A 16,352-nucleotide genomic window follows, 5' to 3' on the forward strand; every position below is an offset into this window, starting at 1 on the left:
AAAGGTTTCCTAAATGCCACGTATATACATGTGATGTCAGCTTACTAATTGATTGCGGGTTTTGTGTAGATTTGGACTTTTATACGTTTATTCCACTTTGTTTAAACGGCGAAGTGGAGAGGCCTCGTTCACCTGTTTGGAGCTGGCTGGTGAATGTGACGCTCGTATCGGCCTTGCTGGATACACCGTGACTCTGTTTGTGGATCTACTGATCGCTGTGGATTACTTTTTTTTCGTGTCATTGGATTACGGCAAAATACGGAACTTTTTTCTCAACGTGTCTTAACGTTTTATGGTGAGTTTGGAGAGGCATCTCAACAGACTGTAGGTCCAACACTGATTGTTCACCGTTACATTTTAGTTGAATTTAAGCGTCTGTCTATTGCGTTCCAAGACAGCCGTGCCGCGATTGGATTTCATAACGGCGAATTGTTAAATTATTACAATGTCATTTAAAATCTGCTTTAAAAATAAAAAATATACGTTTTGGAATATAATGTTCAGCTTCGGCAGCTTTACCTATGTGCTAAATATACGAGTGAGGAAGCCTAGTGACGAGTCCGTAGCAATCAGCGTTGAATTGGTGATTTCCCAGTGTCCTTTGCTTTTATTTCATGTGAATACTAGTTTACTAGAGGAGTAACTTAGTATTTGAAGTAATGCAGTAGTGCAGGAAGTGTGCATTTAGTTTCCATGCTTATTGTGTTTTCACAACAATGTTAGTGAGTAAATCTACTGAAATGGCCACCACACCATAACAGAGGAGTGGGATGTGTAAGATGAGAATGCAGAGGTTAACACATACATGCCATGGCTGTAAAAAAAATCAAATGGCATCTGTACATCTTTGCTAAGTGGAAACTAGCACATAAGGGGCGGGTCATAGGGGTTATAGAAAAGTTATTACTGGCAAGTCTTTTTAGCCTAAAAGGTCCTAAAACTACTCTGGTGGTCCCTTAAATAAATAATGAACATAGTTCACTGAAAGGAAGAAAATGTCTTCTCATTCGTGTCTTTGAAAGGACATTTGCACTTTTAGCAGGAAGAGGAAAAATACAAAAGTGTACAGTGTGCAGGTGTCTTTAAGACATATAAATAAAATTAATATAATATACAATAATTTCATGCATGTTTTTTTTTTTTTAATTTTTTTTTAATTTTTTTACATGTGGATATCTTGTCCCAGAATGGAAACCATCATGTTTAGGTATCTTGGGATACCATAAGTGTCAGTGTGTGCAGCTCTGTTTAAAACTCAGTCAGTTTCCTCGGAATCTGGAAACTCCACAGGAGCTTTGTAGCAGCGACGGCCGGTCCCTCCCTGTCTGAACGGAGCAAACCGCAGCCATTTCTTCACCACGTCAGCGTACTGGTGATGTGTGGCCTCCTTACCCACCGGTGTTCGTTTCAGAGCGCCTAAAAGAGGAAAAGCTAGGGATTATCCTTTGTACAGCTCACCATTATTTATTTACCATCCTTAATAACATGTGTTTTGTACATGTTTTCTATCAGATACAGATTAAGAACCTGCAATCCAAACCACTTATTTAATAACAAAAAAACTCTAATCAGTTAGCATGAGCCAAACAATATGATAATGTCAGTTAAAACCTGAAAGAAAGTCTCATTTACGCATGACTCAAAGTGTCATAGTGTTGCAAGTGGAACTTCTTCCAGGAGTCAGCGACCAGCGTTGGGAGTTACATGTTGCAAAAGTAACGCAATAACAGTAATGTATTCCTTTTTGCTGTAACGCAGTAATATAACACATTACTAATACAATTTCGGTAACATTATACCCGTTACAATGTCAGTAACGCGAGTTACAATGTCAGTAACGCGAGTTACAACGCATTTTAACGCAACGTTTAGTGGCGTTTGTTTTCTTAAGAATTAACCAACACCGCGAAACATTTCTTCACAGGAAAAAAAAAAAGCCGTGAGTGTCATTTCCTGTTGCTGTATTTGACGGTTGAGATGACTGCAGAGACAGATACATTTGCGAGATGGACATTATTTTCAGGAGTTATTTACGCTGCGTTGAAGCGAGCTGTCCCGTCACTGTTCCCGTGGTCAGAGCCAGAACCAGAGACGGTACGGACAACATCTGGGTCCCAACAGGTGACGGTACGTCAGCGCGGACAGCTGTGTGTCTGAGCTGCTGACAGATAGAAACATGTCGGGAATTAATGTTTAGGCTTGCTACACGTAAATATCATTGCATTTTATCAGCCGTGGAAAGTAACTATGCCGTACTTCAATACAACTATAAGGTACTTTTAATTGAGTATTTTCATTTTCTCCTACTTGCCTATTGTACGTTTTACTTCTCTATTTTTATAGCTTTAGTTACTTTGCATATTCATATTAATTATACAAAATATTATGAATAATCTATGATGTATTAAAGTGGATATAGAGGAGACTTTATTGATCTGGTGGTGAAATTCACGAGCTACCTGCCAAGTCAAACTTCCGCTGTTATTTTGGTGAAAGTCACTCAAAAGTAATGCAAAAGTAGTGTAAAGCATTACAATTCAGAGTAATATTGTAATATAACTAATTAATCTCAAACGACAGTAACTAGGAATCTATAATGTATTACATTTTGGAAGTAACTTGTCCAACAATGTCAGCGACACAAGAGGTTAATCAAACAGTGTCAAACTTAAGACCCGGGGGCCAAATCTGGCAGCTCACAAATTTTGATTCGGCCCCCGTATCAGTTTAGGTTCACAATAAATCGGAAACTGTTTTTCAAACTGCAGAATTTGCCGACTTTGAGACTCAGAAATTCCAACAGAACCAGAGAGTTTGCATATTCCGGTTGCTGTGTTGTCGGCTGTGTGGTAGCCTGCTTTTAAAAATGTACTCTTTGTTTTGCTTCATTTGCTAAATTCTATAGCCGCTTTCCCGACCGGAGGGCTTTTTGCAGTTCCTAGAACGTAACGTTCCTAGAACCCTTTTTTTCTCCTGTTCCGACTGGACCAATTTGGGGATTATTTAGTTCCTCTGGCCACAGTTCCTGTAACTCTTTCAGCTCCTACTTCAGGGCACGGTCTTTTCCCTTTTCCGCATAGTGGTGGTTAGATGGCTGTGTTATAATAACTTGGCCAGTGTGAATGCAAATGGCAAAGCCGCTTTTGGGGGAAGAGTAGTTAGTAGAACTGTTTAGAAGTGGACTGTTCTTATAACTACGTTCCTCTAACTACTTGGTCGGAAAGAGGCTATGATGGCTAAGGAACTTTTTTTCTGACTTTTTTAGGGTTTTTACGTTGGCCAAACTGTAGTTTATATCCTTTGCCTTCCACTTCGGAATTGCTCCGGTGCTGCAGGAAATTCTGCCGGATGCATGAATTTTCCGTTTCCTTCCGCTTTCTTTGTGTTGGAATTTTGGAGGAGTATGGTTAACTGCTCCTCAGATCTCTGCAGGGTAAATCCAGACAGCTACACTATCTGTCCAATCAGAGTTTTCTCTCGCACGGCTATTTTGCAGTTTGCGGAGTTTAGCACCGCCCAGGACGATTCTGATTGGTTTAAAGAAATGCCATTAAACCAGAGCACGTTTTCCTCCCATCCCCGAATGTGGAGTAGCCAGACCCTCCTTTAGGGTGCTTTGGAGGACGGTCTGGCAAAGCGAGACTAGCCAAACTGTAAGTGAGAAAGCTATATGAGACATGCAGTAATACAGTCAAAGATATTTTACTTTTTCAATTAAATAAAAGCATGTCAATAAACTAAACATGTCTGGCCCTTGATGTGATTTTCATTTTTCAGTGTGGCCCTTTGTGAAATTGAGTTCGACATCCCTGGTGTAGAGGTTTCAAACTGTGAGGTGCGCCTCCCCAGGGGGGCCATGGGAGGGTTGCAGGGGGGGCACGGAGGGCAAATATACTGCATAAGGTGTTTGCCTTTTATGTTGTAGTTATTATTATTACGTTTTCGTTTGCTTTTTATATTGTTGCCTTCCATTTTAACTGTGTATTTTTTACATAATGTTGCACTGTACAGCACTTGTAAGGTGCTGTACAGCACCTTGTTAAGTGGGACGGTACGATCAGGAGCGGCGGTCAGGCACCTTCCATTGGTAAGTAAATTAATCTTATTGGCTGTTTCATTTATCAGTGTTTCCCGTTCGTTTAAAATAACGCCAAATATCCATTTCAGCATTCCCCCTGTTCATTCTGAGCACCGCTCTGCGTCCATGAACGAGGAAAGTGTCTGTGGGGAGTTTACACGTCAGGCTCGGTAGTGAACGATAAGGTAACATGTTGCAGATCCGGTGTTTTCTGCTGAGCTAGACGGAGAATATTTGGTGAAGCCGTTTTGCCCTCATTGTTCTCCGTGAAGTTAGCTGGAGTGATGGTAGCCCTGGTGTGTTTTAAGCCCCTTACACACTAACCCGACAGCTGACCGTCGGCAGAAAAGGCAGTCGGACTGATCAGTCAGCTCCCCGAGGTCCAAAAAGTGCCTTGGAACACACCGAAGCGACGCCGTCTTGGGCGTACGTTCCTCGCGTGCGCGAAACGCAATACAAAAAATGAAAACCAGAAATGACAACGTGTCATGTGGGTCTGGGTCGGACTCACCCACTCGACTGAGAACGACTGCCCGCCCTCCGACCCAGCAAGTCAGGTCGGCCAAAATGAAGGCCGACGGCTCCTCCTCCTCCGACGGACGACGGCACGGAACACACCGAACAGACTCGAGTCACTGACCTCGCCAGACTGTCCGACGTCCGATTATCGTGTTGGTGTGTCAGGGCCGTTATGTGGAGTGACTGCGTCAGACTCCACATTTGAAAGTAGCTTTTTAAATGCTTGTCAGCGACCGGTCATACGGTAACTCAGGAGGCAAGTGTCCCTTGTGTGATTAATTTCAGTCATAAACTCCTGGCAATTGCTCCTGGTGTTTTTTTACCACTGTTTTGGAAGAAGGAAACGAGAGTAACAGGTAAACTAGCTTTAAATGTACGTTTTTCTTGAAGTGCTGCGTAGTGGATAAAGACTTTAAAGTAGTAAGAAACTCCGGTTCTTAGAGCCGGTTCTTCTTGGTCCTGAAGTTGTTTGAGTGTTATTTATTTATTTATTTGTCTGCTCTAGCTTTTCCAATGTTTTAGACACAGATATGGTGACAATAATAAGTCCAAAATGATGTCAAATTGCATTTTATTTATTTATTTTTTTTATTGAAAGATATCAAATCCCCATAAACCCCCCCCCCCCCGTCAAATATGCGCACCCAAGTCTTCCACAAACCAAGGGAAAACATTGCTTTTGCTGCTGTGACACTTCTTTCTCCCTGTGTGGGATCACAGTAAAGTTGATCTCATCTTATATTTAGTAGATTAAAGCAGCATGTGTACTTACAGAAGAGGACCCCTTGGAGGCGAGTGTTCCTGAAGCTTCTCTTCTGTCCGCGGCCCACCCAGTTAAGCTCAGAACCCACAGCGAATGAAAGCACAGCCTGCATAAGGCGTCTCACTGCATCTTCAACCGTAGCCCCGCCCATCCGGGACAGGTAAGACACCTTGAATTTAGACAAGGCATCAACAACAGTTTCACAGCACACACTGAGCATTCACACAGCAAACAACTCAAGGGACTAGGAGCCTTAAAGCTGCAGTAGGTAACTTTAACAAGTTCAAAAAATTAAAAAAAATAAATAAAAAAGGTTTCAGTGCAGGGCTCCAGACTAACTTTTTACATTGGTTGCACTGGTGCGCTGAATTTTTATTTAGGTGCACCAGCACATAATTTAGGTGCACCCAAAATGTTTCGCAACAATACTTTTTAAGCATTATTAGATTATGATGTCACACATAACCACATTTGTGATTGTTATATATGTAGCCTACATAATGCTACTGCGCACCCGGCACCACGAGGGGGCAAAAGGGGGCTTTGCCCCTTCAGTTGTATTTTCTGCCCCCTTGTTTCAGCATCACATCCATAAAACGTACAAAACACAACAACACAATTACTAGGTCTCCATGGCGTCTTTACCACGAGGGACTTTCAACTAACAATGTAATCCCATCTGCTGCGATATTTGACACAGAGAGCGACCGCTCCAGCCGTCCTCTCACTTCATTAGTAGCCTATGTCTATGACTTTAACCCCCTTGTAAAAGCCGCTGTGCTGTGCTCAGACCGTGGCCGCGTAGCCTATCGATGCGTGTTGTTTACATGTCTTTTGACAAGGGCGGCTGCATTATCAGAAGCTAGAGCAAGCTAGATTTGCTAGAGATGGTCCGATACCATTTTTTGCTTCCCGATACCGATTCCGATACCTGAACTTGCGTATCGGCCGATAACCGAGTACCGATCCGATACCAGTGTGTCATATATTTTATTATGTTTTAAGAACTGTATACTACTATCCCTGTATGGATGTGATATTATTTCTATCTTTGTTGTCAGTCTGGCTCAGGTTAAACTCTTTGTGAAACATGAATGCCACAGAACGTTCTTTTATTATCCAGTTTGACAGTCAGTTATAACGGAAAAAGAACATAAATAAACTACTTTAACATATTTTTTCTTTAGGGCTTTATTACGTGGTATCAGATCGGTGCATAAACTCCAGTACTTCCCGATACCGATACCAGCGTTTTAGGCAGGAACATCTCTAATTTGGACATGAGTGATGTAGAATCGGATCGGGGAGAGCTCAATGACCCGTCATTTCCATCAGATGAGGAATCTTCATCTGATGACGAGGAACGTCCACCTACCCGTATCATCGCAGCGCAGCCGCCCTCAGACCCTGATGTGACAGGTACTTACAGTTACAATCGGTAGCAGTTTCTAACGTTGGCTTACTGCACTAGCTAAACTAATTATACATATTTTATTCTTTAGTGTCGGCTCAACCGTTACTGGACGGAAGTGTTTACAACCGGGAGCACGCACTGGGAGAGCCAGTCACAGCCGTGTGTGTGTGTGTGTGTTAAATCTGTAATGAAAGAGCCTAAAGCTCATAACGGACGTTTAAATAGTTACTTTGTCAAGTCGTACTTATTATTTATAAAAAGAGATGGACAACTTAACTGCTTCAAAATGTGCGAGTGCTGACCCTGGGTAAATTAGTTCATTTTAGCATACTTTATGTATAAAAAATCGTCCCCTCGCAATTTTTACCTGCCCCCCTTAGTCATTTTACCCTGGCACCAGGCCTGGCTACTAGGTTATATAGCTATGATGATATTATCCCTTTCAGAATCACATTTCCACTTTAAGTGAATGTGTGTGCTAAATGTGCGGCAGTGATAAATGTTTCTAAGCGGCCGTTTAACCACATTGTTGACTGTATTCCTATGTATTTTATGCTTTTGTGTTTCACTATGATTTACTGTGATTTATTGTGCTTTTTATGATTATGGATTTGTTATGTGTTTATTTATTTGGCCAGTGAAGCACTTCGTGACTATAAATAAAAAATAAACTAAATAAACTTTACTTACTTACTTACGTGTTATGTTGCAGTGGGAGAGCACGTCTTACACTTTTAAGAGATAGTGGTGATCTCCTTAAGCCTCTACAAACGTTTTAATGTAAACGTCCACAGGAAAATATGGCTTTAATACAGAGAAAATGATCATGAAAAAAAATAAAAAAATAAATAATGACACAGATTCCATTGCTGGGGCCCTATAGATGCTGCTGACTGAATCATATCATATTAGTCATATCTGAATATTAACTATTTAAAGTTGTTGCATAGAGACTTCTGGACTCTGTTTGGTTGTTTTCTTAATGCCAAGCCCCAGAAGGAGACAGAGGAACATGATGTTTTCTCCGATGATCTGTCTTATGTAGGCCTACTACTGTCAGGATACAGTGACAGTTTGAGCAAATATGACAAAAAGTTAATTTTTTATAACAGTTACCAACTGTAGCTTTTAAGCATCCGATCACATCCGGGCTGTAACGGTTCATGTATCCGTACCGAACCGTTTACTGTCACAGATGAGTAAAGAAACAAAACTATATTATAACAAAATATTCATATTTAAGAAGCTGCAATCAGAGAACTTTTTTCATTCAAAATGACCCAAACCGATGAATCGGGTTATCAAAATAGTTGCAGATTAATTTATTAGTTGACAACTAAACAAATAATCTTTGCAGCTCTAGCCCAGATGTGCCAAACCGGAGCCCAACTCCTTATCCCCGCTGCTTTCAAGCAGCCTTTAGAAGCTAAAGCAAAAAAATAACTGATGCAATTGGCATATAGCCAAGGTGGAAGTAATTGTAACACTCCTCCCTGTGCACAAGTTTTATTTTTTCTATTTGATCTGTATTGTCAATTTCCCAGCATAAGAGATGCTTGTTGTGCTAGTTTGACAGCCTATTGTAACCTGTTTCCTTTTGGGGAAGTGGTTGGTTCAGTGTTCGTACAGTGTGATACAGAAGCGTGTGATACAGAACCTTTTACAGACTCCTGTGTAGGGCTGGGCAATATATCGATATTATATCGATATATCGTCTTAGATTTTGGATATCGTAACATCGTAATATAACGTATACAAGTGTTTTAGTATTTTCCTGGTTTTAAAGGCTGCATTACAGTAAAGTGATGTCATTTTCTGAACTTACCAGACTGTTCTAGCTGTTTTATTATGCATTAATATTTTGTGAAAGCACCAATAGTCAACTCTACAATATCGCCGCAATATCGACATTGATGTATTTGTTCAATAACGTTGTGATATCTGATTGTCTCCGTATCTTCCAGCCCTATTTCTGTGTACGGTTACACCCCTACATCACACCTAAACAGAGCTGTTTTAACTACCATTCTCTTCTGTATTCCTGCGTCATCCAACTGCCTCTCCATGTCATCCAGCTGCTCCAGGGTCCTCAGGGGGAGATCCATGTCCAGGGCCTCAACATCCTTTTCCTCATAGCCGGCCGGACCCTGCAGGCGGGCCTGAAGATCCCTCAGCACTGCCCACTGCCGCTGCTGCTCCTCTTGGATCTCCACCAGTAGGCCGATGATCTTCCGCTGAGCAGCCGTCTCTAGAGAGGAAGAGTTGGAGAGGAGTTGAATGTGACAGGATGGGATAAGGTATAAGGTGTAGTTACATCTGGCTAGTCTGGCAAGTGATATTCACTGTACATGTTAAGCCCAGTTCAGACCAAAGATGTGCGACGAATTGAAACTTGCAACTACTTCGATCTGCAGCGTTCTAAAACCTGCCAGTTCACACCATACAACGAGATAAGACGTGTATCATCTCCATAGCAACAACTCCATGTACTTCCGTCCTAACTTCCAACTTTCAGGCTTTTTGTAGCTAAAAAATATCATTTGTTTCGTCTAGATATGAATGTGGATAACCTTAGTGACAGTGAGATGCTTGCTACTGTTACATTTCTAGTGTAGAATCGGCGAAAACATGTTTTATTTTTCCGATTCACGGCTTTGTCCTAGGCGCTCCCTCTCTTCAGTCACTATTTTGATAACAGGAATTGTACAATGCGACACAATAATGTTCACTTGACGTGCATTTTGAGGTATCACGGTAAATTCACTTAACCTACCTAAAATAGGGTACGTTTAATGGCTAACGTTGACTTTATTGTCCTACTTCCTGACAGACCGTTTAGATCCAGATTTTGCTGTTGGAGTGAAATAAATGGTTCGCAGCTAACAGTCTACCTGTGGATGGGGCAGAAAGTAACTTGTCTGCGGCTCCGGAGCTACAGGCGGAGCAGAGTGGCGGCTGTACACCGAAGCTCACGTCCCCTTGCCGCGGGTCGTCTTTGAACTCTTCCCCTGAGCGTCTGGAAACATGTTCGGCCAGACTGTGCATCTCATCTGACACAGCAGTCAGCCTCTGCTGGAGGGTTTCTCGAGCAATGTCTGCCATATGTTTGTTTACTAAACCCTCCACTCGTCGTTGTATCGGCCAGTCCGGGTTATCCCCATTACCGTGCTCCATTTAAGTTTTTACAAACTGTGAGCCGATGAAACGTTTCCGAAAGCCTTTATAAAACGTTTGCTAACGTTTCTTTGCTCTATCACTACAGAGAAGAAGCGGAAGTTGATATAAAAACCAGCGAACGATATCACGTTGCACAAACGTCACCAAAATGTTGAAAGAACATTGGGGGTGGCTATCGAACTACATTTCCCACAAGGCAAACGCCGCATTGCTAAAGACAGATGACCGCTTTTTTTAGGAGTTTGAGTAATTATAAGAAATACACCGCCGTGCTCTACGAGTGACATTCACTACAGTGTTTACTCGTCTTATTTAAAAACGAGACCTAAATGATAGACTAGTTTATCCAGTGCCAACAACCTTTTCAGTTTAGTTTGGAGTGAGATTATTCTGTGACATTTCCCACTACAGGGGGCGTTTTTTGAACCAGAAGTTTAAGAATTTGTATTAAATTAATTAATTAATTATATTTTGTGTATTTGTGACTTGGCCACTGTAACACTAAAATTACCCAGGGGGATGTAAAGAGTACTATCAACCATTGTCAGGCATCATGTACAGTATCTCACAAAAGTGAGTACACCCCTCATATTTTAGTAAATATTTAATTATATCTTTTAATGGGACAACACTGAAGAAATTACACTTTGCTACAATGTAAAGTATTAAGTGTACAACTTGTATAACAGTGTAAATGTGCTGTCCCCTCAAAATAACTCAAAACACAGTCATTACTGTCTAAACCGCTGGCAACAAAAGTGAGTACACCTCTATGTTAAATTCCCATAGAGGCAGGCAGATGTTTTATTTTTAAAGGCCAGTTATTTCATGGATCCAGGATACTATGCATCCTGATAAAGTTCCCTTGGCCTTTGGAATTAAAATAGCCCCACATCATCACATACCTACAGATTGGCATGGGGTACTTTCCATAAAATCATCTCTCAATGCAAATCAAACCAGCTATTAGGCTAACCGACATAAAACCATGGCAATCTCTAGGTATGGTGAAGGGTATGTGATGATGTGGGGCTATTTTAATTCCCCCAAGTCGGTGGTATAATCTGCATGATTTCACATCACATTTAGTCTAAATACTATTTCATACATTGGACGATCATTTTCACCCACTGTTATTGTTATTCTAAGGCAACTCTCACCTAAAGCACAAATCGCCTTCATTTAGTAAATGTGTGATCTGCAAGTGGTATACTGCAACAATATGAAATTTAGGGTAAAGGGCCATTCACATTCTACGCGCAAACGGCAGCGCTGCGCTATGAAAACCATTATTGTCAATGGCTTGCGCGCGCAAGAACTGGTCTGCCGCTGCGCTGAGCAAAAAAAGCAGCGGAAGCGGCATTTTGCGGCTGGCCGCTCTTGCGCGTGCCGCGGTCAAAGTTCAACATGGTTCAACTTTGACCGCGGCACGCGCAACAGCGGCCGCGGTGTGCTGTGACGTGCATTCAAGTGTCTGAAAAAAACAACAACAAAAACACAGAATACACGTGGATCCACAAAAGGAACATGGACGAGAGGTTGATTTTGGCCGTCAGCGATCTCCCAGAGCTGTACGACACAAGTTTGAGGTCGTACAGAGACCTCAGACACAAAACTATGCTGTGGAAGCATATTTCACCATAATAGGCATGCCAGGTGTGTAGCTTATTGTAGCCTCTTAATTTAAATCATTCAGGTTTGTTTTAGCTATGTGAAATGAACATGGACATGTTTCCACTGAAATACAATCATAACTATGTTACATTTTTTCCTGTTACTTTGGTGCATTTGTCAAATCAGAATTGCATTTGCGCAACAGTGAGTACATTTCTTAAAACAATTGGTGTAAACTGCACCGCCTAGTGACTGACCTGCAAAATCGTGTATCCTGCTGGAAATCTTTTGTTTGTGTCCAAAGCAAGTATTTATGAATCAAACTGACAAGTCCTTCCGCCATTGTTTATACCAAGATAGTGAAACTGCTTTGTGTTGCTGTCCATATTTAACAGTTCACTCTGGAAGTATAGTCTAATGAACAATGCACATGAAAGGGAGCACTATTCCCTATGTGACAAAGTTAAACATTATTGTCATCTCTGATCTGAGAAATGCGCCAAAGCAACTGAGAAGAACTGTAGCCTACTGTTGTGAGCTGCGAAAACCAAATACCAAGTTGATTATACAGCTCCACACAGGTATTTGTAGGATACATTTGTATTTTTTATATTAAAAAAATTATAATTTATGCTCTTTATTGATCCCCAATATGGAAATTACAATTTACACTCGGTTGTTATTACACAATAATAATATTGTATTTGTATGTTTATATGATGTAAAATATGTTTGGACTGATTGACACAAGTCATGTTCATTTCATTGAAGTTCACATATAGGTATATAGGTAGGTATATGGCCTTTACACAGAATAACTACCCATTTCCAAATGTGTAAGCTCCAGTTTTGGAGGAATTAATTGCACATATGCATTAAACACAGTGTTTTCCAGAGAATGAATGATGCATGTATGAATGTAGGCTCATATCTTAGCTTTATTATAGCCAACTGCAATGACTGCAGACCTCTTAAGTATATAAACATGCAATGACACAGTGTTGAAATGCAACATTTTATTTAGAAATGAAAATAATCCACACGTCTTCATCTATTTAGAGGAAGAGTGTAAGAAAAGGTGGAAGAACCTAAGGGACAGGTACATAAAGGAGAGGAGAAAAAAAAGTGGTGCAGGGGCAGACTCGGAAGTACTTTTCCATACTGTCTTGTCTGGAGCCACACGTCAGGGAGAGATAAATAGCCAGACGCTCCGTTGTAGAAATGGGCTTTCGGAATGTTGTTCGCAGCCGGGAAATCGTAGGCCCGACTCTCGTCAGCAGACTGTCAAACTGCTCCCTGTTGAGCCGAAAGTACCCCTGGAACCGGTCACAGTGAATGCGGAGCTCCTTCACCAGCCAGAATTCCCCCAACTGCTCTCTGGACCTGAGGTTCTCGTGCACCCACACCCTTCTTCCTGCTGCCTTCCTCCGTCTTCTCACAACCAGGGCAAGTGCCAAGGATTTCTTTTGTTTCAAAGACAGAAACATCGTCTCCACCAAATCACTATCCACAATGTTGCATGTACTGCACGTCTGATGTAAACACCGGACGCAGACGTAACGTGCATTCAAATATTGGCACACGTATGACGTAAATTTGCGCTGAGCCCGGCGGCAAGCACAACAAATATAGTTGGGAATAGGACAACCTAGCGGCAAGCGCAGCGCATGCCGCATACAATGTGAATGGCCCTTAAGTTTGGCATTTAGGTATAGGTGGGTAGTTTAAACTATTTAACACCACTGCCCCCAAGTGACTGAAGTGAGTTTAGCAGCAAGATCATTTCTATAGTTAAGTTTGAGATCCTTTTAAGTGACAAACCAAAAGAATATACAACCCATCTTAAGTTGATAAGTGGCTTTAGAGTACTGTATGAGCACCTCCCTGTGGAAAGTATATTAAAGAGAGCAAACAATAGTGCAGTCAATAAACTTTATTTTTTAGACATTAAAATATCACAAAAGGGAATGCATGCCTGTTTAATACTACATTACATCCCTCTCCAGAACTGCCATATCCTCACTGGCCTCCTCCATACCCTCACACACATACCAGTACACAAAAGGCAAATACAACTACAGCAATACATTTAGAATTCAGAAACGGTTAAATCAACAAAACAAGCAATATATTGCACTCCTGTACTTGTTAAGGAATGACACATAAGTCAGATTTATTTATTATTAGTACTCCTCTCCTTCCTCCTCCCCCTCCCCCTCAATAGAGTCGACTCCAACCTCCTCATAATCCTTCTCCAGGGCTGCCATGTCTTCTCTGGCCTCAGAGAACTCTCCCTCCTCCATCCCTTCACCCACATACCAGTGAACAAAGGCACGCTTAGCGTACATCAGATCAAACTTGTGGTCAAGCCGAGCCCAGGCCTCTGCAATAGCAGTGGTGTTGCTCAGCATGCACACGGCCCTCTGGACCTTGGCCAGGTCTCCACCAGGAACTACAGTAGGCGGCTGGTAGTTGATGCCCACCTTGAAACCAGTGGGGCACCAGTCCACAAACTGGATGGAGCGCTTGGTCTTGATGGTGGCAATGGCGGCATTCACATCTTTGGGCACCACGTCACCACGATACAAAAGGCAGCAGGCCATGTATTTGCCGTGGCGAGGGTCACATTTCACCAGCTGATTGGCTGGTTCGAAGCAGGCGTTGGTGATTTCTGCCACTGAGAGCTGCTCATGGTAAGCCTTCTCAGCAGAGATGACAGGGGCATAGGTGGCCAGAGGGAAGTGGATACGAGGATATGGCACCAAGTTGGTCTGGAACTCTGTCAGATCAACATTGAGGGCACCGTCGAAACGAAGGGAGGCAGTGACGGAAGACACAATCTGACTGATCAACCTGTTCAGGTTGGTGTAAGAAGGACGCTCGATATCGAGGTTCCTACGGCAGATATCGTATATGGCCTCGTTGTCCACCATGAAGGCACAGTCAGAGTGCTCCAGGGTGGTGTGGGTGGTCAGGATGGCGTTGTAGGGTTCCACCACAGCCGTGGATACCTGGGGAGCTGGGTAGACGGCGAACTCCAGCTTGGACTTCTTTCCGTAGTCCACAGACAGACGCTCCATCAGCAGGGAGGTGAAACCAGAGCCGGTGCCCCCTCCGAAGCTGTGAAAAACCAAGAAGCCCTGAAGGCCAGTGCACTGGTCTGCCTGAGGACAGAGAGGGAGAGACAGCGGTCACATATGAGATACAATTATGTCAATTAATACATTTGAAAAATGAGGGACGAAAACCCTCCTGATATCAAGTTACCCACCAGTTTGCGGATCCTGTCCAGCACCAGGTCGATGATCTCTTTGCCGATGGTGTAGTGTCCACGGGCATAGTTGTTGGCAGCATCCTCCTTGCCAGTGATCAGCTGCTCAGGGTGGAACAGCTGGCGGTAGGTCCCAGTGCGCACCTCATCTAAGGAGACCGATTCAATCAGAAATCACCTGAGGGTTTGACTTCATGAAATAAGGTAACTATGACATCTAAAGTTTCAATTAGAGTTTACCGATGACAGTGGGCTCCAGGTCCACAAAAATAGCCCTGGGGACGTGCTTTCCAGCTCCAGTCTCACTGAAGAAGGTGTTGAAGGAATCATCTCCTCCTCCGCAAGTCTTGTCACTGGGCATTTGTCCGTCCGGCTGGATCCCATGTTCCAGGCAGTAAAGCTCCCAGCAGGCATTGCCAATCTGGACCCCAGCCTGACCAACGTGGACAGAGATACACTCACGCTGTGGAAAGAAAAGAACATGGTATTTGAAGAAAACAAAATGGTGCACTCATGGTGGGGGGGGGGAAACAGCAATTTATAACATTTACCATTAATATATTGCAATAAATCTGTTTTATCTTTTAACCATGTTTAATTCAATGATTAAGATCATCATCTCAAAAGCTAACGTTAAGGGAGGAAATAAAAATGTACCATTTCTAAAGAACCCAAAACCACATCAAGTCACCCGACACATGCTGCACTTGGTCTCTTAAAATGAACCTGCTTGTTCAGACATAATTATATAACTATTAATTATATGCATGACACGTTAATATTAATTACATAAAATATCTGTGGAGGGAGTCTACCAAAACCAGACCGAGCTGTGGTGATATTTTCCATACACATGCAGCTTTTGTCACCAGTAACGTTAGCTACCTACTACAAAAGATTAAAATGTCAGATTAATACATTTTATTATTAGAAAAACCTAAAGTTGCAGGCAGGCCCTTTCAAATGGGCGGTAAAGCAGAGCAATGTGCCAAGGCTAACGTTAATGTAGCTACTTGAAAGTTATAACGAAAAAAAAAAAAAAATTATTATGGAACCCACGTAACATCTAGGAAAGGCCCGCCCTACGAAGTAGCTCTTTTGATTGGGTTAATATTATGGGTCGAGGTCAATATTGCGTTATTGACCTCGAGTGGTTAAGGTTAAGATAGCCGAGCCGATTGGTCAGGGGATAGGACCTGAATAAATCGGGTTACGTAACCTTGCGTAAGCATGGACGCCTGGCCAATAGTGTGTGAATGCTGTTGGAAGGGCGGGCCTTTCCTAGAAGTTGCGTGGGTTCCATAATAACGCCGTTAGCGTACTTAACGTTAAGCTAACGTTAACGTTTAGCTGGCTAGCTAGCTAGTCCAACTGGGTCAATGTCCACACGGCACAGACAGGAAAAAACAAAAAATAATTTATAAACGCTGTCTTTTCCATTAGAAAGATAGCACCAACAAGTTTATCTACACTTACTATTAAAAATTACAATTACAGGTAAAACGTAGCATTGCCA

The 16,352-nt window shown here is 42.3% G+C and overlaps 1 protein-coding gene and 1 pseudogene across 4 annotated transcripts; both read right to left on the bottom strand.

Moving 5' to 3' along the window:
• Positions 1–1,131: 1,131 nt before the first annotated feature.
• Positions 1,132–10,087, bottom strand: LOC144532517 (uncharacterized). Of its 3 annotated transcripts, none has more exons than XR_013503358.1 (5): positions 9,666–10,087; positions 8,799–9,022; positions 5,370–5,529; positions 2,035–2,158; positions 1,324–1,416 (listed from the first exon to the last, which is right to left on the bottom strand). XR_013503358.1 is itself a non-coding variant. In XM_078273315.1 (4 exons), exons 1-4 carry the CDS (start codon positions 9,946–9,948, stop codon positions 1,256–1,258), a joined length of 828 nt encoding a protein of 275 aa, XP_078129441.1. In that variant the 5' UTR covers positions 9,949–10,086; the 3' UTR covers positions 1,132–1,255. The 3 variants fall into 3 exon arrangements, 1 of the variants encoding a protein (XP_078129441.1); XR_013503357.1 differs by having other exon boundaries at positions 2,035–2,161; XM_078273315.1 differs by lacking the exon at positions 2,035–2,158 and having other exon boundaries at positions 1,132–1,416; positions 9,666–10,086.
• A 3,484-nt stretch (positions 10,088–13,571) lies between these two features.
• On the bottom strand, positions 13,572–15,296 carry LOC144532818 (tubulin alpha-1B chain-like; annotated as a pseudogene). The gene is made up of 2 exons (XR_013503375.1): positions 15,077–15,296; positions 13,572–14,985 (listed from the first exon to the last, which is right to left on the bottom strand). The product of XR_013503375.1 is annotated as a tubulin alpha-1B chain-like (transcript).
• Between the last annotated feature and the right edge of the window lie 1,056 nt (positions 15,297–16,352).

The sequence above is a fragment of the Sander vitreus genome, chromosome 17 (genome assembly GCF_031162955.1).
Source record: "Sander vitreus isolate 19-12246 chromosome 17, sanVit1, whole genome shotgun sequence".
In the NCBI taxonomy this organism is placed as follows: domain Eukaryota; kingdom Metazoa; phylum Chordata; class Actinopteri; order Perciformes; family Percidae; genus Sander; species Sander vitreus.